Source organism: Lepidochelys kempii, chromosome 6 (assembly GCF_965140265.1).
Source record: "Lepidochelys kempii isolate rLepKem1 chromosome 6, rLepKem1.hap2, whole genome shotgun sequence".
Lineage (NCBI taxonomy): Eukaryota > Metazoa > Chordata > Testudines > Cheloniidae > Lepidochelys > Lepidochelys kempii.
The window spans coordinates 70,053,731-70,073,837 of record NC_133261.1 but is presented as its reverse complement, the minus strand read 5'-3'; the positions used below and the strand labels follow the sequence as shown (position 1 = coordinate 70,073,837).

The 20,107-nt window shown below is 40.5% G+C and overlaps 1 protein-coding gene across 7 annotated transcripts in view; it reads left to right on the top strand.

Annotated features, from left to right (window-relative positions):
* STARD9 (StAR related lipid transfer domain containing 9) overlaps window positions 1-20,107 on the top strand; it is a 244,368-nt gene that overhangs the window by 181,627 nt on the left and 42,634 nt on the right. For 3 of the 7 annotated variants that reach the window (XM_073348592.1, XM_073348595.1, XM_073348596.1), the window contains 8 exons: window positions 3,924-4,070; window positions 4,566-4,674; window positions 6,640-6,782; window positions 7,769-7,833; window positions 7,930-8,135; window positions 9,189-9,268; window positions 13,078-13,236; window positions 15,323-17,494. In XM_073348592.1, the coding sequence (XP_073204693.1) occupies window positions 3,924-4,070; window positions 4,566-4,674; window positions 6,640-6,782; window positions 7,769-7,833; window positions 7,930-8,135; window positions 9,189-9,268; window positions 13,078-13,236; window positions 15,323-15,424 (1,011 nt within the window). In that variant the 3' untranslated portion in view covers window positions 15,425-17,494. Of the gene's footprint in view, window positions 1-3,923; window positions 4,071-4,565; window positions 4,675-6,608; window positions 6,783-7,768; window positions 7,834-7,929; window positions 8,136-9,188; window positions 9,269-13,077; window positions 13,237-14,265; window positions 17,495-20,107 lie in introns of those variants that run through there. The other 4 variants (XR_012159442.1, XM_073348594.1, XM_073348593.1 and 1 more) reach the window with 4 other exon arrangements.

Here is a 20,107-nt window from a genome sequence, read left to right as displayed (position 1 = left end):
GTCACCTCTTATGAGCAGAAGCTGTAGTAACCCTCTGAGACATCCCCCAGGGTACAATCTGGACCGTTGAACCGTGGTGTTGCCTTAACTCGCTAACGTGGGGTGCCTTTTCCACTACTTTGGGGTCAGAACAGTTACCCCTGGCCTGCTCACACATCCTTCAACATGTAAATTCACTCCCAACTAAATACATGAGCACTCTGACCAGTCACTCATGAATTACATACAGGACAACACCCGCAAGTTCTCTAATACCAGTCATGTTCCCCCAGAAATGTGTATCCTGTACTGTCCAGCACACTACTGAACAATGCACGCTCATAGAAAGTCTGTCATTTCATCAAAGTAAAATGATATGTGCACCAGCCTTGTTATCCCAAGTGGAGTTTCCCACACACTTGAATTCAAACTCAGTGGTTAAGATAAAACAATAAGATAAGTTTATTAACTACAGAAAGATAGATTTTAAGTGATTACAAGTGATGATGCATAAAAGACAGGATTGGTTACAAAAGAAAATAACATTCAAAAGCCAGTCGGAGAACACTTCAGTCTCTCTGGTCACTCGATTACAGACCTAAAAGTGGCAATTCTTCAACAAAAGAACTTCAGAAACAGACTCCAACGAGAGACTGCTGAATTGGAATTAATTTGCAAACTGGATACAATTAACTTAGGCTTGAATAGAGACTGGGAGTGGATGGGTCATTACACAAAATAAAATTATTTCCCCATGTTTGTTCTCCCCCCCCGCTGTTCCTCTGACGTTCTTGTCAACTGCTGGAAATGGCCCACCTTTGATTATCTCTACAAAAGGCTTTTTTCCCCCTGCTCTCCTGCTGATAATAGATCACCTTACCTGATCACTCTCGTTACAGTGTGTATGGTAACACACATTGTTTCATGTTCTCTGTGTATATAAATCTCCCCACTGTATTTTCCACTGAATGCATCCGATGAAGTGAGCTGTAGCTCACGAAAGCTTATGCTCAAATAAATTTGTTAGTCTCTAAGGTGCCACAAGTACTCCTTTTCTTTTTTTAAAAGAAAATAAGAGTAATAGTCAAGCTAATACCTAACTTAACAAGCTAGGTGAACTTAAAAGCAAAGATTTTGTGTCACCATACACTGTTGTAAATTTCATAGGCTGGGTCTCGTTTCAGTCTGGAACCACTCCCCCCTTAGTTTAGTTCTTTGAGAGTCATTGATGTCATGGGCAGAGAGATGAGAGGAGGAGAGGTGAAGTCAAGTGTTTTTCTCCCCCTTTATAATTCAGTTTCTTGTGCTAGACACGTCCTTGCTGAGTCATGGTGACACACAGTCCACTGTGGACGTGAGGTTTGAATCATCCCTGTGATGAAATGTAAATTTCTTGTTTACGCCTTCCCATTGCTAGAGAATGGCTGCTTAAGCCGGTGATAGCTCTTTAAAACCTGGCTGGGATACCAGTGAGTCCTTGTCTCTGAAAAACTGATTTGACCCTGCCTTTCTAACTATAGAACATGTTAAATCAGTGTTATACAGTAGAAACGTATAAGTTTACATACAATGTTGATACACATATTTTACCAGGACAGTAATGTTCAGCAGATTTTGAGTTTTCAAATGATATCTCACAAGGCATACCGTGTACAAAATTTATCATAGTCTTGTAAAAGTGGTGACCATAGTATAGACTGTCACACCCTCTTCTCATATGTGACAGGTAATTCAGTAGCCTGTCACTTCATTGCCTCTGCCTCGTTTAAAATGCTAAGCGGTCAGTAGATAACTGTGCATCGGCCAAATCAATCTCAGCTTCTGTATTATGGAAGTCTGTGAAAGTTCTTCATCTGAGCTGGCAAACTAAACTTGCAACTGCCTTTCTGGTGAAAAAACCATCCAAGGGTTTTTAGTATTTTCTTGTCATCAATTAATTCTATTTGTTACTTTAAGGCTCACATAGAGTAGTTACAGCTAAAGTAAAATCTTCAGTCCTACCACTGAGTTATGTCAAGGCATGGACTCACTTGAAGAGATGCAAAGAGGAATAATTGGAATTTCAGGGAGATTGTTTCCCCCACCCCCCCCCACCCCGCAGCAAATCTGTTGCTGGTTTGACAGCCTGGAAACTTGAAATTCTTTATCTAAAAAACAGAAGCAGCACAGGTCATGACCATTCAGGGTTTCCCCAGCTTGCCACACACTTGACCTGGAGTGCCACATGAATGGTTTATATGGTCATTCAGTCTTCCTGGTCTATACAGTCTTGAACTTCCCGCAGAATTTGCCAACTTAAAGAGTAGTTATCAATGGTTTGCTGTCAAACTGGGGAAACTGGGTGCTGCATGGGTTCATCGTGAGTCCAGTACTAATCAATATTTTCATTAATGACTTGAATAATGAAGTGGAGAGTATGCTTATAAAATTTGCTGGATGACACCAAACTGGGAGGGATTGCTAGCTCTTTGGGGAATAGGATTAGAATCAAAATGACCTTGACAAATTGGAGACTTGGTCTGAAATCAACTAGATGAAATTCAGTAAAGACAAGTGCAAAATACTGCGCTTAGGCAGGAAAAGTCAAACTCACAGCTTCAAAACGGAATAACTGGCTAGGTGGTAGTACTGTTGAAAAGGATCGTGGTGGGGAGGGAGTGTTATAGTGGAACACAAATTGAAAATGAGTCAACAATGTAATGCAGTTGTGAAAAAGGCCAATATTGTTCTGGGGTGTATTAAGAGGAGTGTTGTATGTAAGACACGGGAGGTAATTGTCCCGCTCAACTCAGCACTGGTTAGGCTTGGCTGGAGTACTGTGTCCCATTCTGGGCTCCACACGTTAAGAAAGATGTGAGCAAATTGGAGAGAATTGAAATAAAAGCAACAAAAATGATAAAACATTTAGAAAACCTGACCTGTGAGGAAAGGTTAAAAAAAACTTAGGATGTATAGTCTTGAGAAGACTGACTAAAAGGGAGTGGGGAGCAGGGAGACCTGATAACAGTCTTTAAATAGGTTCAGGGCTGTTTATTAAGAGGACTGTGATCAATTGTTCTCCATGTCCAATGCAGGTAGAACAAGAAGCAATGGGCTTAATCTGCAGTAAGGGAGATTTAGGTAGATATTAGGAAAAACTTTTGTACTATAAGGATAGTTAAGCACTGCCATTGCAGGGGTCTCAAACATTGGTGCACCTCCCCTCCCTTCTATTCTCTGCCTGTGGCACATAACCATCTAGTCTCTAGTGGGCTGTAATACTGTGGTCTCATTTCAGTTGTTGAATTTACTATGTGGTTGGTGTTGGTGGCCTGTGATACACAGGAGGTTGGACTAGATGATCTGGTGGTCCCTTCTGGCCTGAAACTTTGACTGTGACACTGGAATAGGCTTCCAAGGGAAGTTGTGGAATCCCTATAGTTGGAGAACAGGCTAGACCAGTGGTGGGCAACCTGTGGGCCGCATGCGGCTGGGCCACAAAACAGTTTGTTTACGCTGACAGTCTGCAAGCACAGCCACCTGCAGCTCCCATTGGCCGGGAATGGCAAACTGCGGCTACTGGGAACTGCAGGTGGCCAAAGTAAACAAACTGTCTCGCGGCCCACCAGTGGATTACCCTGATGGGCCGCAGTTTGCCCACCACTGGGCTAGACAAACATCTGCAGCGCAGGGGGTTGGTCTTGATGATCTCTTGAGGTCCCTTCCAGCTGTACATTTCTATGCTTCTAAGAATCAGGGTGCTTGTTAGTGTTAGGAGTGGTGGTATTTTTTTTTTTTGTAATGTGAACAGCCACTTACAGAGACTTGTTTTTAAATCACCAAATAAGATCACTCCTATTTCATCTGGCAGAGGTACTGTACACTCATTTATTTGGCTAGATGCGAGTGAAGGTAGACGACTCCTACTTTCTAGTATGTTTATAACACTGTGGCATCCTTCACAGGAAGAAGCGAAGCTGAAGACACTTGTAAGCACAAGCACTTTATGTACAGATTCCAGCCTAAGTCTTTCCTCTGGCCCAACATCTGGTTATAACAGCAGCAACACTGCTGCTTATGCTGCAAGTAAAGTCGGCAAACAAGAAGCACTGGTAAGAGCAGATTGCTGACAGGTTGTCAGTGAGGGTAATGCCTTTCTGATTTTTTGGTGGTGAGAGGAGGGATGTAATAGCAGAAGGCTTTGTATTGGGGAAGGTTAATGGTCAATCAGGGCTCCCAACCTGTCAAGGTCCTGGTGTGTGGCATGCTCCAAAGATGTTAAATGTGGGTCACCACATTATAACCACAGAGGAAGATGGCTGAAATGATAGTCTTCACTTCTTTAATATGAACCAAGTTTTGTATGACTTCGATTTCAAGACACTGCATTACTGTTAAGAACTCTAACAATTCTACTAGCTAAAAGTTAGATAACCAGAGGATTCTGAGAGCAAAGTGAAAGGAAAGGGTCTCCCTAAACTAATATGTATATACCAGTATTGTAAAGAAGGTTTCAGGCTATAAATATAGTATTTGTTTGATTAAGTAATTATATTTCTTTCCCTAGTCCTCACTACAAACTATTTTTGCCCTCTTTTGAATAACAGATTTATCCTGGAAGTGCAGATCTCCCAAGAGGAGATGCAAGAGGTCGCTCAGCTGTTAGAAATAGTCAACTTTATGTGTTGGAGCAACTACAAAAGAATTCAGCATGTGGTAAGTGAAAAAAAATTATGCTTAAATTGGGATCCACATCATTAATCTGTATGGATTTATTATCTATTCAGTCATCCAATTCTTATTTGATTCTAGAGTTTTGAAGATATCTTGCTACTATGCATCTTCAGAAAAATCTTGGCTACCAGTGTCCAAAGTCTAAGGTGGAATTTATTGAAAACTAAAATAGGATTTATTTATTTATTTATATTTCCATAGAAGTTAAGAGCCCCAGTCATGAACCAGAATCTCATTTTGCTAGGCACTGTACAAACAGGTTCATATGAACCAGTTCCCATGTTAGTACTTTGATATAGGTAACAAAGCAACATATTCAGATAGGAGGACCAGAGTATAAATGCCTTGAAACAAAGAAGTCTGGGGCTAGATTTTCAAGTGTAGACTTGCAAATTGCATTATACACACACACATTGACTTGTGTGCGCAGCTAGTTTCCTAGTATATATGTAGTGATACCCTTTAAACTATACTGCAACTTAATTATAAGTAGGTGGAGATTATAAAAACAAGATGTGTGTCACTAGTTCTTGCAGTCCCTCCTATCTTGCCTTGCTTACATTTATGTGATTGAGTGGTTAGAGGATTAGAAGTTAAATGGGTTTTATTCTCAGCTCTGTTACTGATTTACCTCTTCTGCTTCAATCTACCCATTTGTACAATGGACCTAATAATACTTATCTTAATAATACGCACCTGTATCACAAGAAGCTCTATCTAAGTGAAAAGTATTAATAGTCTTTTGGTTATTTCTGAGCTATCAGCCCTTCTTGATTTTAATCTTCAGTTACTGATTTTGATTGACATTATCCAATTTAGATTTAATCCTGTCTTTTTTGAAAAGCTGCATGGAGCGAAATCTTTTTCCCTAGCATGCTTTCTTACCTTGTTAGTTTCCAGTATTCGACTGAGGCATGAAAAAATCTGCAACTGTGTTTTCCTTTAGTTGTGTAGGCCTAGCAGATGTCAACACAGTACTTCCACTGAGCTTTCATGACAGAAACAAGTATTTTTAAAAGAAGTGAAGTCTAATGTGGGCTAAACTTTTTGTAGTAGAATTCTGCTTGAGTGTATCTGCCAGTTCATGAGTAGCTCTGCCCGCTACTTATTTCTTTAAATATTTTCAGCAGCATTAGGAGTGCATTATGCACACACAGTGAAACCAGCACAAAATAACGCACACCCTCTCCCAAAGGGTGAGATCATCCCAGAAAATCCTGCCATATTAGGCCATAGCCTTAGGTCTGGACTAAATTCACAGAGTGCAAATCGGGGTAGTGTGGAAAGGAGCCTTAAATTTCTCCTTGACACTGCCCAGGTCCTGGTGTTGTGTCTGCATGATGACAGTCCCTGTGCTGTTCTAGATCTTCATGAGGGCTACTCTAATTTACATCTACTTTTAACAGCTGCAGGTGGATCAACATACAGACCAAGATTCTAAGAGTGGCCATTTAAGAATAATTTCACTGAATATATATGTGGAGTGAATCATGTGACAGATGTTTCAGAACTGGATAGATGTCAAGGTAGTCAGTTTTAAGGCCCAGTTACCTTTGCAGTCTCTTAAAAAAAAAAAAAAAAGAAAGAAAAATTCAAATGAGCATTTTTGTGCCCTTAGTAACTTGTACAGAAGTATACATTCTGTTGCGATAGGAAGTGAGATGCTGAAGAACCACCACCTTCCCCATCACTTTCTGTTCCAAGAGTAAGATGCACTTCTTTGCCTTTGCTGATATAAACTATAAACACATCGCACAGCACTCACATTATTTTGAAATATCCACATTCAATTTTCCTCTTGAGAAAGCTGCACGATAGTCACATTGCTGAATGTATTACTGTGAGGTACTTGGGTACCACGGTGATGGAGATGGTATAGTACCCTGAATAGAATATTTTTTCTCTCCATTTCAAAGACTTCTCCTCTAACTTCTTCATCCTCCACAGAGAGCAGCAGAGTTCAGTCATCACTTCCATCTGCTAGCATCAGTGATAGGGTCACTCATGGACTAACTCTTTCAGTCAGTTCCTCTCCTACAAAAGAATACCAGGATTTGTCCAAACACGTTTTGGCTAATGCTACAACTGAGGTGAGTAAATGAGCATGGTCATTATTTATTTCTGTATTTCCTAACAGTGTGGCAGGTTTCCAACAACACACTGTCTGGAATATCTATTGCACTCCTTGTCCAGCTATCTAGAAAGCCAATTTGACCATGACAGCTCACTGTGGCCTGCCCTTTTTATTGCTCAATTGTATATAAGGATGCTTAGAGAAACTGAAATGGCAGAAGTGAAGTAAGCCAGGTTGCAGCTGTGGCGTTCTGACTGTTGTGTATTATTTAGAATTTTAAAATAACAACCACCAGATGGCCTACATTGGTGAGCACCATAATGGCGAAAGTTTGGCGAGAGCAATACGGTATAGTCTTACAGATTTTGTAACATGCTTGTTCTCAACCATTCCAGGCAATTGTACAAGTTTACCAGACTTAACCCTTCATTGTAGCACTATAGCTGACCATTTCAACATCACTGGGATGGGGATTTTAAACTAAAGCTTTTCTCCCCATATTTCAGTTAAGTTTTAACACTGTGCAAAGGATACATACAGTATACTATGTCCAAAGAATTTCTAAGCTGTCTATCCATCTTGGTCTCTTCTGTGAAAGCACTCTGCTTTCAGCCCGATTAATGCTGCCTGGCTTATTGACCAGGCTGTATCCAGCATGACTTGAATGTGTGTACGTACATGCGTGTCTGTGTATGTATGCAGAAGGTGGGAGAGCCAAACTTGACATGCCTCTGTTTGGAATCACACTGGGAGAACATCAGCTGTGCTCCAAGCAGAGAGGCAGTTTTATACTGTCCTGTCAACTCTCCCACAATAGGCAATGGGGAGGTGTGGTCTTACCACTGTCGAATGACTGGATATATACACTTAATTCATACATAAACAGTTAAGGCTTGCTCTTCAGCCTGGCTGAGACAAACTGTGGTACTGCAAGACAGGTGCACACAATTTATAGATCAGGCAACTCTCCCTTGATTACATCTCTGAATTGTAATTTTTAAGGTTATGGCGGCATGTTCAAATAACCTGAGGAACTTTTACAACTGCCAAGCAGCAGCTGGTTGGAAGTAAGTGTATGCCAGATGTTTTCCTTTTTGGGGTGTTTGGACACACTTCTATGTTGTCTTTAGTGCAAATACCTGAAGCGTGTCTTTTTTCTTTAGATACCAGTGTACAGAAAAAGAGGTACTGGTTTATTACAAAGTCTTCCCATCAGCAACTAAGCATGGGTTTTTGGGAGCTGGAGTGATTGAAAGACCTCTTCCCAACGTGTGGTGCATGGTGAAAGACCCTGGCAAAAGGCATCTGTATGACAAAACCATTAACACAGCTCGAGTACATAAGAAAATAACGAGCCAGATTCAGCTGGGTGAGTTATCAATTGGGATTGCTGTGTGTAAGGGGAACTTTATGGCAATTGGTTCATAGCTGTCTCTGTCCTCTGAAGAATATTATCAATTCCCACTGCTAGCCATTTTATCAGAAGAGGTGAGGCTGAAAAGGCAAATAAAGAATAAATGGAACCTACTTCAGTGAAAATCCACATCATAAAAAGAACAACAGACCTATGAAGTGAGATGCTTATGGTAAATACCCACTCTGACCCTGTACCTGTAGGGCCAGATCCTCAGATGGTGTCAATTTCATGTAGCACCATTGATTCACAGAGACCCAGGATCTTTTGAACCCACCTCTTAGAGACGATAGAAGCTTAAACAGTAAATAAAGGAGACCCTTATCTCAGACAATCCGTAATGAGGAATTTCAAAGCCAGAACTTAGGTGTTACTTTAGAATGTTACTTGTGTTTTAAAAAATTCATCTTATTGTCAGTGTGCCCAGAATAGTCAATATTTTATTGACCCAATGTAATATACTGGCTTCTAAAGAAAAACTGAGCTGTTTGGAAAACAAATTTTATGCTACTTTTAAAAATACATATTATTACCTCTTGGAAGACCCGTGGAACTGTTGTTATTAAATATTTGTCTATAGTACTACTGGTGTGCATGGCTTTTGACAGAAAAAATAAAGACATGGGCTTGAAAATCTGTAACAAGGGGCTTTTTAAATAGCTGATGTTTTACTCATTACAGTTTCATGTCATCGACTTCTTAAGGAGCTGGCTTTCCCCTCAGTTCTAATCCATAGACTTGTCTCAACATTTCTGTTGGACAGAGTTCTGAACTCAGTCAGCAGTGACAGAAACTGTAGAAATTGGGTGCAATAGGCTGTCTTTTGCACTATTCTGTTACTTTTCAGCACGGACAAGTTAATATAGTTATTTATAAGCTTTGAAAGCAGTGGAGAATTGTACAGATGAGGACGTTTCTTCTAAAGAGGAAACATTCAAAAGCAGGTAGCTGTGTATCGTTGCTGTAGTGTGATTGTTTTCACCCACCCCCCTCCTCAATTTTTTACAGTATATTTGGTGAGTGATACTTCATTGTGTTACCTAAAGCAACCACGGGATTTCTGCTGCATCACCGTAGAGGCCAAAGAGGTAAATTTATCAGTGCTTTCCAAGATGTAGCCTAATCTAAATTGTTTCAGGTTACTGTTCAAGAAAAAGATGGGATATGGGGAAGAGGGTCCACAGTTGTACACCTTTATGAATTAAGTGGGAAGAGAGATTTGCTTGTGCTCCTGGAATCCTTATTGTGGTTGAGAGTTCAGATGCTGACTCTCAAATTCTAACCTGATTCCTTATATTGCAAGGTAGATTTATCAGAACATAATAAAATAACGCAGGTTGCATCCTGAACAGCGTGTGGCTGGTATCTTTGGAAGTTAAGTCTGTAGAATACAAGGAGGAAGATTTTCCAGATGCACAATGTAAAATGCTTTGGCAACGAACAGTTCTGGTATGCATCTGGAAGGAGTGAGCAGAGCATGGAGGTGCTGCTTGTTGGCCCAGCACAAAGATTTTATACTTCTATTGATATGGGAACATGGTTTGTGGAATAACCCAGCATAGGGAGGATGCCAGAGCAAAGATGCAAGGAGAAGTATTGCCATTAGGATTGTTAAAGAACTGTAGTTCAAAAAACTTCAATATTCACAACTGAAAGTAATGCATCAGTAAAGAGAGCAGTGTATAATACCTGGATATACAGCAGATTTTATCTCTCACCACATTTGGAGTGAGGAATGCCTGAAGAATGACCCTGAGGCCATTAGAATAAATAAATTATTATAAAAGTAAACTAAAAACATCTAGTAACATTTCATAGATTCCGAGGCCAGAAGGGATAATTGTAAGAATGGTTATGTGATCACCTGCCCATATCGTGTGTCAAGAATTTATTGAATTTCAGGTTGTTTAGTTAAAGCATAGACTTTAACTTTAAGATACCTTTGTTAGTCAAAATATAATTGAAAAACACAGAAGTTTATATGATGCTGCTTACAAACTTAAATAAATGAAACTTAATACAGTTCCTTTTATCAATTAGTAAATCAAGTGTATATAAAAATAAGTTAATTGAATGCTAGGATGCCATTTAAATTTAGGTTATTACTTAAAATGGAAATGTCAGTTCAAAATGGCCTTCCTAGATTATTCGTAGCCAAGGTTCCTCTTTAGAGACTCACACACTAATATCAAGTATACACTTAGGCTTCAGTACTGCACCACATGTAAGCACATGAGCAGTCCCATCAACTTTAGTTGGGCTACTCAAATGCTAAACTTTAAGCATGTGCTTAGTGAGTTTCTGGACTGAGACAGTAATGATTTAAACTAGCTTTAGTTTCTCTGCATATTCACCAGTAGGTAGAAAACTGTAACCTCTAACCTTAACCTACTTCAAGTTTTGTCACTTTATTATTTAAAAATTTGGTTAAACTGCTCTCAAGGATCTACATGGAGTCTTAGTGTGCAACAAGTACTAGCTTGCCATGCACTAACTGGCTGTGTGGACCTTGCTTCTGCACACCAAAAGTTGAGTAGTATACTTCGATATATGTAGGGCTCAACGGGTAGTCATCAATGGCTCCATGTCTAATTGGCAGCCAGTATCAAGTGGAGTGCCCCAAGGGTTGGTTTTGGGGCTAGTTTTGTTCAATATCTTCATAAATGATCTGGAGGATGGTGTGGATTGCACCCTCAGCAAGTTTGCAGATGACACTAAACCGGGAGGAGAGGCAGATACACTGGAGGGTAGGGATAGGATACAGAGGGACCTAGACAAATTGGAGGATTGGGCCAAAAGAAATCTGATGAGGTTCAACAAGGACAAGTGCAGAGTCCTGCACTTAGGACGGAAGAATCCAATGCACTGCTACAGACTAGGGACCAAATGGCTAGGCAGCAGTTCTGCGGAAAAGGACCTAGGGGTTACAGTGGACGAGAAGCTGGATATGAGTCAACAGTGTGCCCTTGTTGCCAAGAAGGCCAGTGGCATTTTGGGATGTATAAGTAGGGGCATTGCCAGCAGACGGAGGGACGTGATCGTTCCCCTCTATTCGACACTGGTGAGGCCTCATCTGGAGTACTGTGTCCAGTTTTGGGCCCCACACTACAAGAAGGATGTGGAAAAATTGGGAAGAGTCTAGCGGAGGGCAACAAAAATGATTAGGGGACTGGAACACGAGTTATGAGGAGAGACTGAGGGAACTGGGGATATTTAGTCTACAGAAGAGAATGAGCGGGGATTTAATAGCTGCTTTCAGCTACCTGAAAGGGGGTTCCAAAGAGGATGGCTCTAGACTGTTCTCAGTGGTAGCAGATGACAGAACAAGGAGAAATGGTCTCAAGTTGCAGTGGGGGAGATTTAGGTTGGATATTAGGAAAAACTTTTTCACTAGGAGAGTGGTGAAACACTGGAATGCGTTACCTAGGGAGGTGGTGGAGTCTCCTTCCTTAGAGGTTTTCAAGGTCAGGCTTGACAAAGCCCTGGCTGGGATGATTTAGTTGGGGATCGGTCCTGCTTTGAGCAGGGGGTTGGACTAGATGACCTCCTGAGGTCCCTTCCAACCCTGATATTCTGTGATTCTATGTGGTAGCAGACACCCTATGGCAACTTTGCTGAGGAAGGCTAGAGCTGTATACATTCATACCCTGGCTGGCTATGCACTAAGACTCCAGGTAGACAAGCCCTCTGTATGCATGCATGCAGTTTCCTGTTAGAAGTAGTGCTACACTGATCTATTATAATGAATTTTCCAACCCAGTGGACTTAACTTGTTGTCTTAATTACTTCTAGGTATCTAAAGTATAACTGCTTAATGAAGAAATACAAAATAGAAATTACACATTTAAGTCATCTATAGGTTTTCACAATCAGGCCCTTATTTTAAAATAACCCCAAAACACCCAGTTGTCACTTGGGTGGAATGAAAGAAAGCCACAAATCTGTTCTGGTGGAACTAGTATAGTTTATACTCTAGCTCATTCTAAAAGTTTGCAATAGCTGAGCTCTTGAGTTGGGTAGAAACTTCAATGCAAAGTAACACATTCTTCCACTATCACAGCTAGAGCTGGTTGAAAAGTTTAAATAAAAAATGGCCTATTTCTAAAATGAACAATTTTGATTAAAACTGGTATTTTCAAAATTTTTCACTGACTTGAACTCTTGGTTTTTTGTAAATGGAAAATATCTGTAATCATTCTGTCAAAACTGAAAAAACGAGAAAGTGCTCATTTTGAAGCTTCAAAGTTATTTCTTTATTTGAACAGTTCCAATCTGTATTTCAGCTGCAGGAGATTGTGGCATCCACCAGTTGGTTATTATAAGTGTCTTATCAGAGGTTGGCATTCTTGTCCAGGTTTCTCCTTCTGCTTTCACATTCTATAAAAAACTAGGTTAAGCTAACATTTAAGTACTACAGTATTTATGTATGAATCACTGCCTCAAATAAACTTGTTCTCCTACCACAGCGGGTGGTGGTGTTTTACCTTTAAAATGTATCGCACAATTTATATTGCTTGTGTTAGGACTGTGTCTTAACAGATTGAGCTGTCTGCACTGGGAGGTGAGTGAATTTAGCTAACTATTGTAGGTGATTCAAACCACTGGTACCTTATGTTGTAAACAGATTGTCACTTTTCTTCCCTGTAGCCAGAGGGAGGTAAGATTCTCTGCACCTCAGAGCATTTTTTGTTCATTAAATGAATGGGCATGAGCTGGTTGAGGCATTGCCTTTGCTCAGGACTAATAGGTATTTGCATCCCTTTGGACCAGAATTTGTCTCAGTGTACTGTGTCTGAACTATTTCAGCTGTATAACTTACACTGTGCCCCAAAAGCTTGCAATTTTTGTCTTCTCTGCTCTAAATAAATAACTGTTTTTGGCACTCTATCATATGCAGGAAAACTTGTCGATTTTAGCTATTCAGTCCATCTATGATGAGTCCATGCCTCGTCCTTGTAAAGAAATGGTACGAGGGGAGATTCTGCCAAGTGCTTGGATATTGGAACCTGATAGAGTAAATGGAAAAGACGTCACCAGAATCGTTTACATGGCACAGGTGAGAGATTCCATGCAAATGTTTTGATTCAGTTACACATCCAGTTGAGTCTAAGCATTTTCTGATGTCACCTAACCCATTTCTGCAGTGAGAATATTATACAAGTAAAATTAACGTTCATCTCAAGACTTGCAAAGTGCTCATACTAATGTATTATGTTGACAGATTTTAAATCATACTAAATTCAGTGAGATTGCTACTTTGTTGTGAACACAATGGTTGCCTGATTACAAGAGAGACTTAGTGTTCCAATATGTAACGTAGACTGGAACTTTGTTTAAGCTAGTATGGAGAGAATCATGTCAGGGCACCTGATTCCATATGTAGTGTAGACAGACCCCTTTATTGATATTACAGCATCTAAAGACTGGTTTACACAAGGTGTCGGGTCATGTGTCCCATATCTTAACTATTAGATTTTTAGTGAGCAAAATCTATACAGCACATACTTGCAATGTGTTGAGCTCCGATAAGTGCCATCTGCCTAGAGCAGTTGTTCCCAGACTTGTTCTACTGCTTGTGCAGGGAAAGCCCCTGGCAGGCTGAGTTGGTTTGTTTACCTGCCATGTCCACAGGTTCAGCTGATCGTGGCTCCCAGTGGCCATGGTTCGCTGCTCCAGGCTCATGGAAGCTGCAGCCACTAAGTCCCTCAGCCTGTGCCTGGAGCAGTGAACTGTGGCCACTGGGAGCGGTGATCGGCCGGATGTGGCAGGTAAACAAACCAGCCTGGCCCACCAGGGGCTTTCCCTGCACAAACGGCGGAACAAGTTTGGGAACCACTGGTCTTGGGTTAGAAAGGTAATGGTGTTTAAGTCCCAGGATCCAAGGTTGTAGGTTCCACTCTGCTAATGTGTGTCTCAGTTTCTCCAGCTGTAAAATGGGTATACTACTTTCCTAGGTGTCAGAAGGATAATTAACAGTTTTGAGAGCCTTCTGTAAAGGTGACTTTATATGCAAATTGTATTTATTTGTGTGGCTCTGCCACTGAAAGTAAACAATCACCACAACAGTCTATGTATTTTCTTGCAGCTATTATAAACAAAATGCCAGAATGTATAAAGAATGAGATTGAAAATAATACAATGCCATTATGCAAGACCTCATTGAGAGTATGGTGTTCATTTGAGCCCCTATCTCAAGCAGAAGGGGACAAGAGACAGGTGATGAAAGTGAGTATAGGAGAGACAAAGTATTAGCACTCTTCTGAGAGGGGTTACAGAAGGAGGTTTACAAATGAGTTAAAATAAAATTAGGCTTTGCTCTTACAATACAAGAACAAGGGGTCAATCAATGAACCTGACAGTAATTTTCCATTTCACTTTTACCTTTGTTGTCTATCATTGTCCCAGGATCATTAGTATTATGGTGCCATCTACAACGAAACAAAGAATTGTAAAACTCCCTCCCCTGTTGAGTGAGAAACAGACTAGGGAGTATTTAAAAGAGAAGACCAGATCCCCCTCATTTCAATGAACTATGATACAGGAGTTGTGTTATGCTCTTCACATCCAGCCTAATCCTGTATGTTAAAAGTGAAGAACCGTACTGTGTAGTAGTAATGTTATACCCTGAGAGCTAAAATGTAATGAAGCTTAATTTTTTTCTACTTAAAGAACTTCTCATCCCTATTTTTCAATGGTCTGTTCTACTGTATGATTTTATATTAAATATGTGGAGAGCATTATTGTTTACAGTAGTTTCAGTGTATAGTGTACACTGCATAGTTTGTCAGAGCAGCTTGTTCTCATGAATTTGGAGCTCACTGATTAAGCAGTTAATTTGTGGTTTGATTTATAGCTTGTGACTTTACATTTGCTCAAATCATACCCAAGCACTGCAATTGATAAGTTGATTGTCTCTCTCATACAACACCAGTATGAAGGAGGCAGGCTTAATTTTAACTTCAGACTTCACTGATACCACTTTTTCTTTGTATTTCTTCATCATCATTTGTGGCCTGTTGGCACAGGACTATAACTTGTGTTTACTGTGTACTCTTATACCATTTAGCCATTAGAAACCCACACTAGAAAAACTGTCTTGACTCAAAGCACTCACAAAAACCCTTCTATTTTAATTTCTGCAGGTTGATCTTGGTGCCCCAGCTATCCCTGCACGGCTTCTGAGCTCCATTGCTAAGCGGCAGCCTCTGGTGATTGCTAGACTAGCACATTGGTTTTGTTGTTAACTAGCAAAAAAGACACATTGTTACAGTGGGAGAAAGCAGCAAAGTACCAGGGAACAGATGTGAAAGTCTTTATCTTCCTCACAGAAAAAGTAAAATTTTGGCTTAGAAAACATTTTCAATCATGTCCCTCTTCAGAACCGGAGATGAGAAGCCACAGGCTAACCCGCTCTGTGCAAAGCTATTACTGAAACAAACACCTGGAAGATTAACAGCTCCAGGAATCGCTGTTCAAAGAGTTAACATTCTTAGGGTGCCTGGCCTTACCTGCGGTAGGTCCCTCCCAGCACTTGCTGTTCAGTAGTGGCGGGGGAAGTGCTGCCTGTCGTAAATCTGTCAGCAAAGACAGCGAGCCCTCACCTTGCAGGCAATCTGCCTGGGTGCAAAAGGCAGGTTACAGCCATTTCAAAATGCAATCCTTCCTTCTCTATGCAAGAGAAAGCCCTTGCCTAGAGAAACAAATCTGTTGTCAGATGCTACAAGAATGATGCTTACAGATGGAGGCTTCATAATAAACATTGTAGATAAAGTCAGCTTGCCCACCTGGAGGAGTTCTTAATCTTGGCAGGGTTAAAATGTTAACAGCATGACCAACTAATCATTCTACCCCCTGCTTGAATGAAGCTCTAGATTCAGTATATCAAATTGTCACTATTCAGCAACAGTGGCAAGAAAAACATACCTCAGGAGACAGTTTATTCATGTGCTACTACATGATCATAGTAATGCAGAATTAGGTGCTTTGAAGTGGAGAAACCAAGACTAGGGAGTAGAACTGATGATTCAAGTTGTTTCTAGAATTAAAATCCTGCAAACGTGAAAAGTTTAGTTTTGTTCTGATGGCTGTTCTATTCTTTTTCTCACCTGAACCAACCAGATTCTCTAGTTGCTAAGGTACAGAGCATTCATAGTTCCCTTGAAGCGTTCCAAAGGGGCTCATATCTCCAGCTGAATTTTGTCTGAAGCTCCTGCTTTATATACAGAAAACCCTCTTTCTATAAAATTGTCATATACTTTTAAAAGAGTTACCCAAAACCTAAACCCTTACTATAGCAGAGAACCATTAAAAATATACATTAGGGAGCAGATGCTTGAAAGGGGTAAATGTCCACCCTGTCCAAGGCAGTACTGCACTTTAAATGTGATGAATGGGTATCTATCGCAAACATCTATCTTCAATAGCATACCAAAGGCTGGTTTTCTAAGTTAAGAAAAACAGCCATGAGTCTCCCCCCACAAAGGCAGACTTCAGTGCAGCCCACTTACTTCACTGAGGTTGCACATGCCTAATGGGGCAGAATTCAGTCCTTGAACTAGATACCTATTTGATCTGAATATTTTACTTAATTTTCTGAATCATTTGACACAAATCTTTGTTCTGGTGTGACAGGGATGAGTGATAGCTTAGCACCTACTCACTACAGACAACCACTGTTGAGTTTACTTCATTAAACACTCACCTGCCAGAGAAAACAAATTACAGAAATAGCTTTCAGCAAGTGACAAACCCCTGCACTGCACTCTAAAGGGATAACAACCCCTTTCCATAAAAAAAAGCCATTGTGTATGGATTTGTTACTTGGGGGTGGACTTTGTAAAGTGCAGGAAGCAGAACTCCTCCTCCAAGTACCCCAGAACCCTTTGATTCAGACTTAGCAGTAGCTGCAGCACATTGCAATTGGGAAAGGTATGAAATCTTCATATGACCCATCAAATATTTGCTGTTTAAGTGAAAGGTTTGCTTATTTTCCATTATTTTGGACATGGCACTCTGTTAATGACAAAGCAATATTTTCAGGAACAACATCTAAAAGGACTCAAGGAGGTTAACAATGACAGTGCCTGTTGAAAGATAATGTCTTATTGTACAGTGCATCAGATGTTTATTTTTATAAATGCATATGTTTTTTTCTATGTTTACAAATTAAGTTATTTTTATATGCTGAAGCTAATTTTTATTTTTACTAGTATCCAATTAATATAAGCTTTTTTTTAAATACAGTCACCAATTGATACTAAATAGCCCTATTTATACAAATGTTTTCTTTTGCAAATATAACAACATTTATGGTACTGTTAATGTGTGGGATTGGTTTGTTTAGAAGAAAAGTAGGGAAAAACAAATACATCAGCTAGCTTTTATCAAGACTAGGCAAAAACTTCCTGGCAGTATTTTACTATCATTATAGTAGTAAATTGGAATGATAGTGAATCAAACCAATTGTACTGTATCTCTTATCCCATCTTGCTCTCAACAAGGATTGCTATTTTCATATCAACAATAAATGGTATTTTCTACATAGAGAGAAAATGCCCCAAGCGACATTCAGTGTCTTGACTCAACATGCTAGGTCTACTCAGCAAGACATTTTCAGCCCCTCACAAAATGTGATTTAATGGTCATTAAAATGATTTAGGAAATAACTGAAAGGCTTAGTTCGTTGATGATTAAAGATGAGGCCTTCCATAACACCCTCTAAGGCAAAATTACCTATTAATGTCTATAATTTATCTAATTCTCTATGAAAAATACAAACAGCACAAGACATCTGCAGTTCCTTCAAAGCATTATAGCAGCTTTTTCCATACAATTCAATGCCTAGCAGTTAATTTGGAGGTAGTGACATCAGGAGTATAGCACTGAGTCTACTTCAGACTTCTCAAGATGCACTGTAGGGTATCACTCCCCAGGTGGTCAGCTAGATTTTCACATTTTTTGGATGGCAACTGTTTTCTACAGAAGGGGAGGGAAAGCTACTGGGATGAGTGCTCCTAACCTCTCACCATCAGCAGCAGCCAATAAAGAACAGGCACAGAGCCTGCAATGCTTGTGTAAAGACAAGTGGAGAGGGAGAGAGCAGGTCATTCCTGTGCTTAGCTAGACTCAAAGGAGGCAGAAGGGCCTCTTCCCAAGAGAAGCATACTTCCTCCTCTCCCCCCCCCCCATAGTACCTCACTCCAGAGGGATTCACTTAACTCTGGTGTTCTACTCAGTGTGTGTTCAATTTATGAACTGACCAGTCAACCATGCTTCATTAGGAACTAGAAGTATGCAATCAGGCAGCAGCAGTGCAGTACTGTTAAATGTAAACTACTAAAGAAAACAACTTTCCTTTTTAAAAAATTTGACAGGGTAAAGGAACTATTTCTGTAAATGTTCAGTTGTAAACTTTTGAAAGAATATTTCAGAGTTATGAACAGCCTCCAGTCTTGAGGTTCTCTTACAACACTTAACATGAGGATCCAGCTTTCAACATAATGCTCAAGGTGCTGTAGGGTATCAATCCTAACTACTATGGGTGATTTGCTAATTTCTTTACTCAAACTACAGAAGAACTATATGTACCCCACTAGAGAGCAGACTGAAAATGGAAAGTCTGTTACCTGATTTCTTTTCTAAGCCAGGCCCATCACAGACAATTAGGCTGTGCCTGTATTCCTACAAACACCAGATGCACTTCAGCTTTTTCATAGGGCTTGGCCCCTCTTCATAAGAGCTCCTAAAGCTGTACAGGAACACAGTCCTTGCTACATAAATTCCTGAAAAGTAAAGGATGATAGCTATATACTTGGACTCTCAGGATGCCATGGTATAGACAGCCAAAGAATGTATCTTGGGAGGGTGAAATCAGTCCCAGAAAAGAAATAAGGACATTTTGCAGAGGCCATTGGAACATGAATTGGGGAGGGGGATGGGGAAGGTGCAGGACAGGAGAGAAAAATCTGCCCCATCCCTAAAATAAGTAGTAGTCATTGATGGTGGCAGTGGTGGTTGTTGGGGTTAAGGGGGACCCTCACATGGGCACACAAGCCCCAAGAGCAGTTGCAGGAAGTCCCTGAAATAAAAGGGGATAAGGTGTGGCACACAGGGTGCTTGCAGGGATGCAAGGCGTTCCTGGTGTGTGGAATAAATGATCTACACAAGCTACAAGTGTGCAACACCCAAGTAGGTGCTTTTCTCAGACCAAGCATGCACTATGATGCTTTCAGATGAAGTAGTTTTGGGCAAAATGAGGGAAGAATTAACTTGTCCTTGTAGTTTCATCGACCCTTCTTGCTGACACAGTAGGAAGCAGGTCTTCAAACAGAAAAAACAAATCAGACTGAGCCATTAGAATCTATTGTACTGTGGGTAAAACCTAGGCCTGACTGTTAGTTTGAACGGAAGTGCTGCCCCAGGGACCTCAGTGCCACTGAAGGAGCCTGAGGTTGTAACCCTCTTTAGTGCTAACACAAGATGAGATGGTGGGAGGCCTTACACCAACATCTAGGCTATCCAGAAGACCTGGTTTCCTGGGTTTTTAATGGTGTCCAACTACAAGGATCAAAGGAATGGTGTCTATACTCTTGTATAGACAAGGTAGTGGAAGGCCTGTGCAAAGCAAGGGAAGCGCTTTAGAGGGTATTCCTTCTTGTTTAGGATTTGCAACTCAAAAGATTTTGTCAAACTCCAGTAATCTGGGCCAGAAAATCCTACCTGCTGGGAAAATGGAGTGGAGACTTTTGGGTCAGGTCCAATATCTCATGGCTTCTTAAGAATCTGGAATGACAGGAATGCTGCCTCTATCATCATTTCATAATTCTTCCCAGTAGTGGAAATGGAGAGAAAAGCATGGAGAAGCTGATATGGCCATCTGTGAACTCCACAGCATCTAATCCTATTGGTCTTTGCCTGATGAGGTAAGA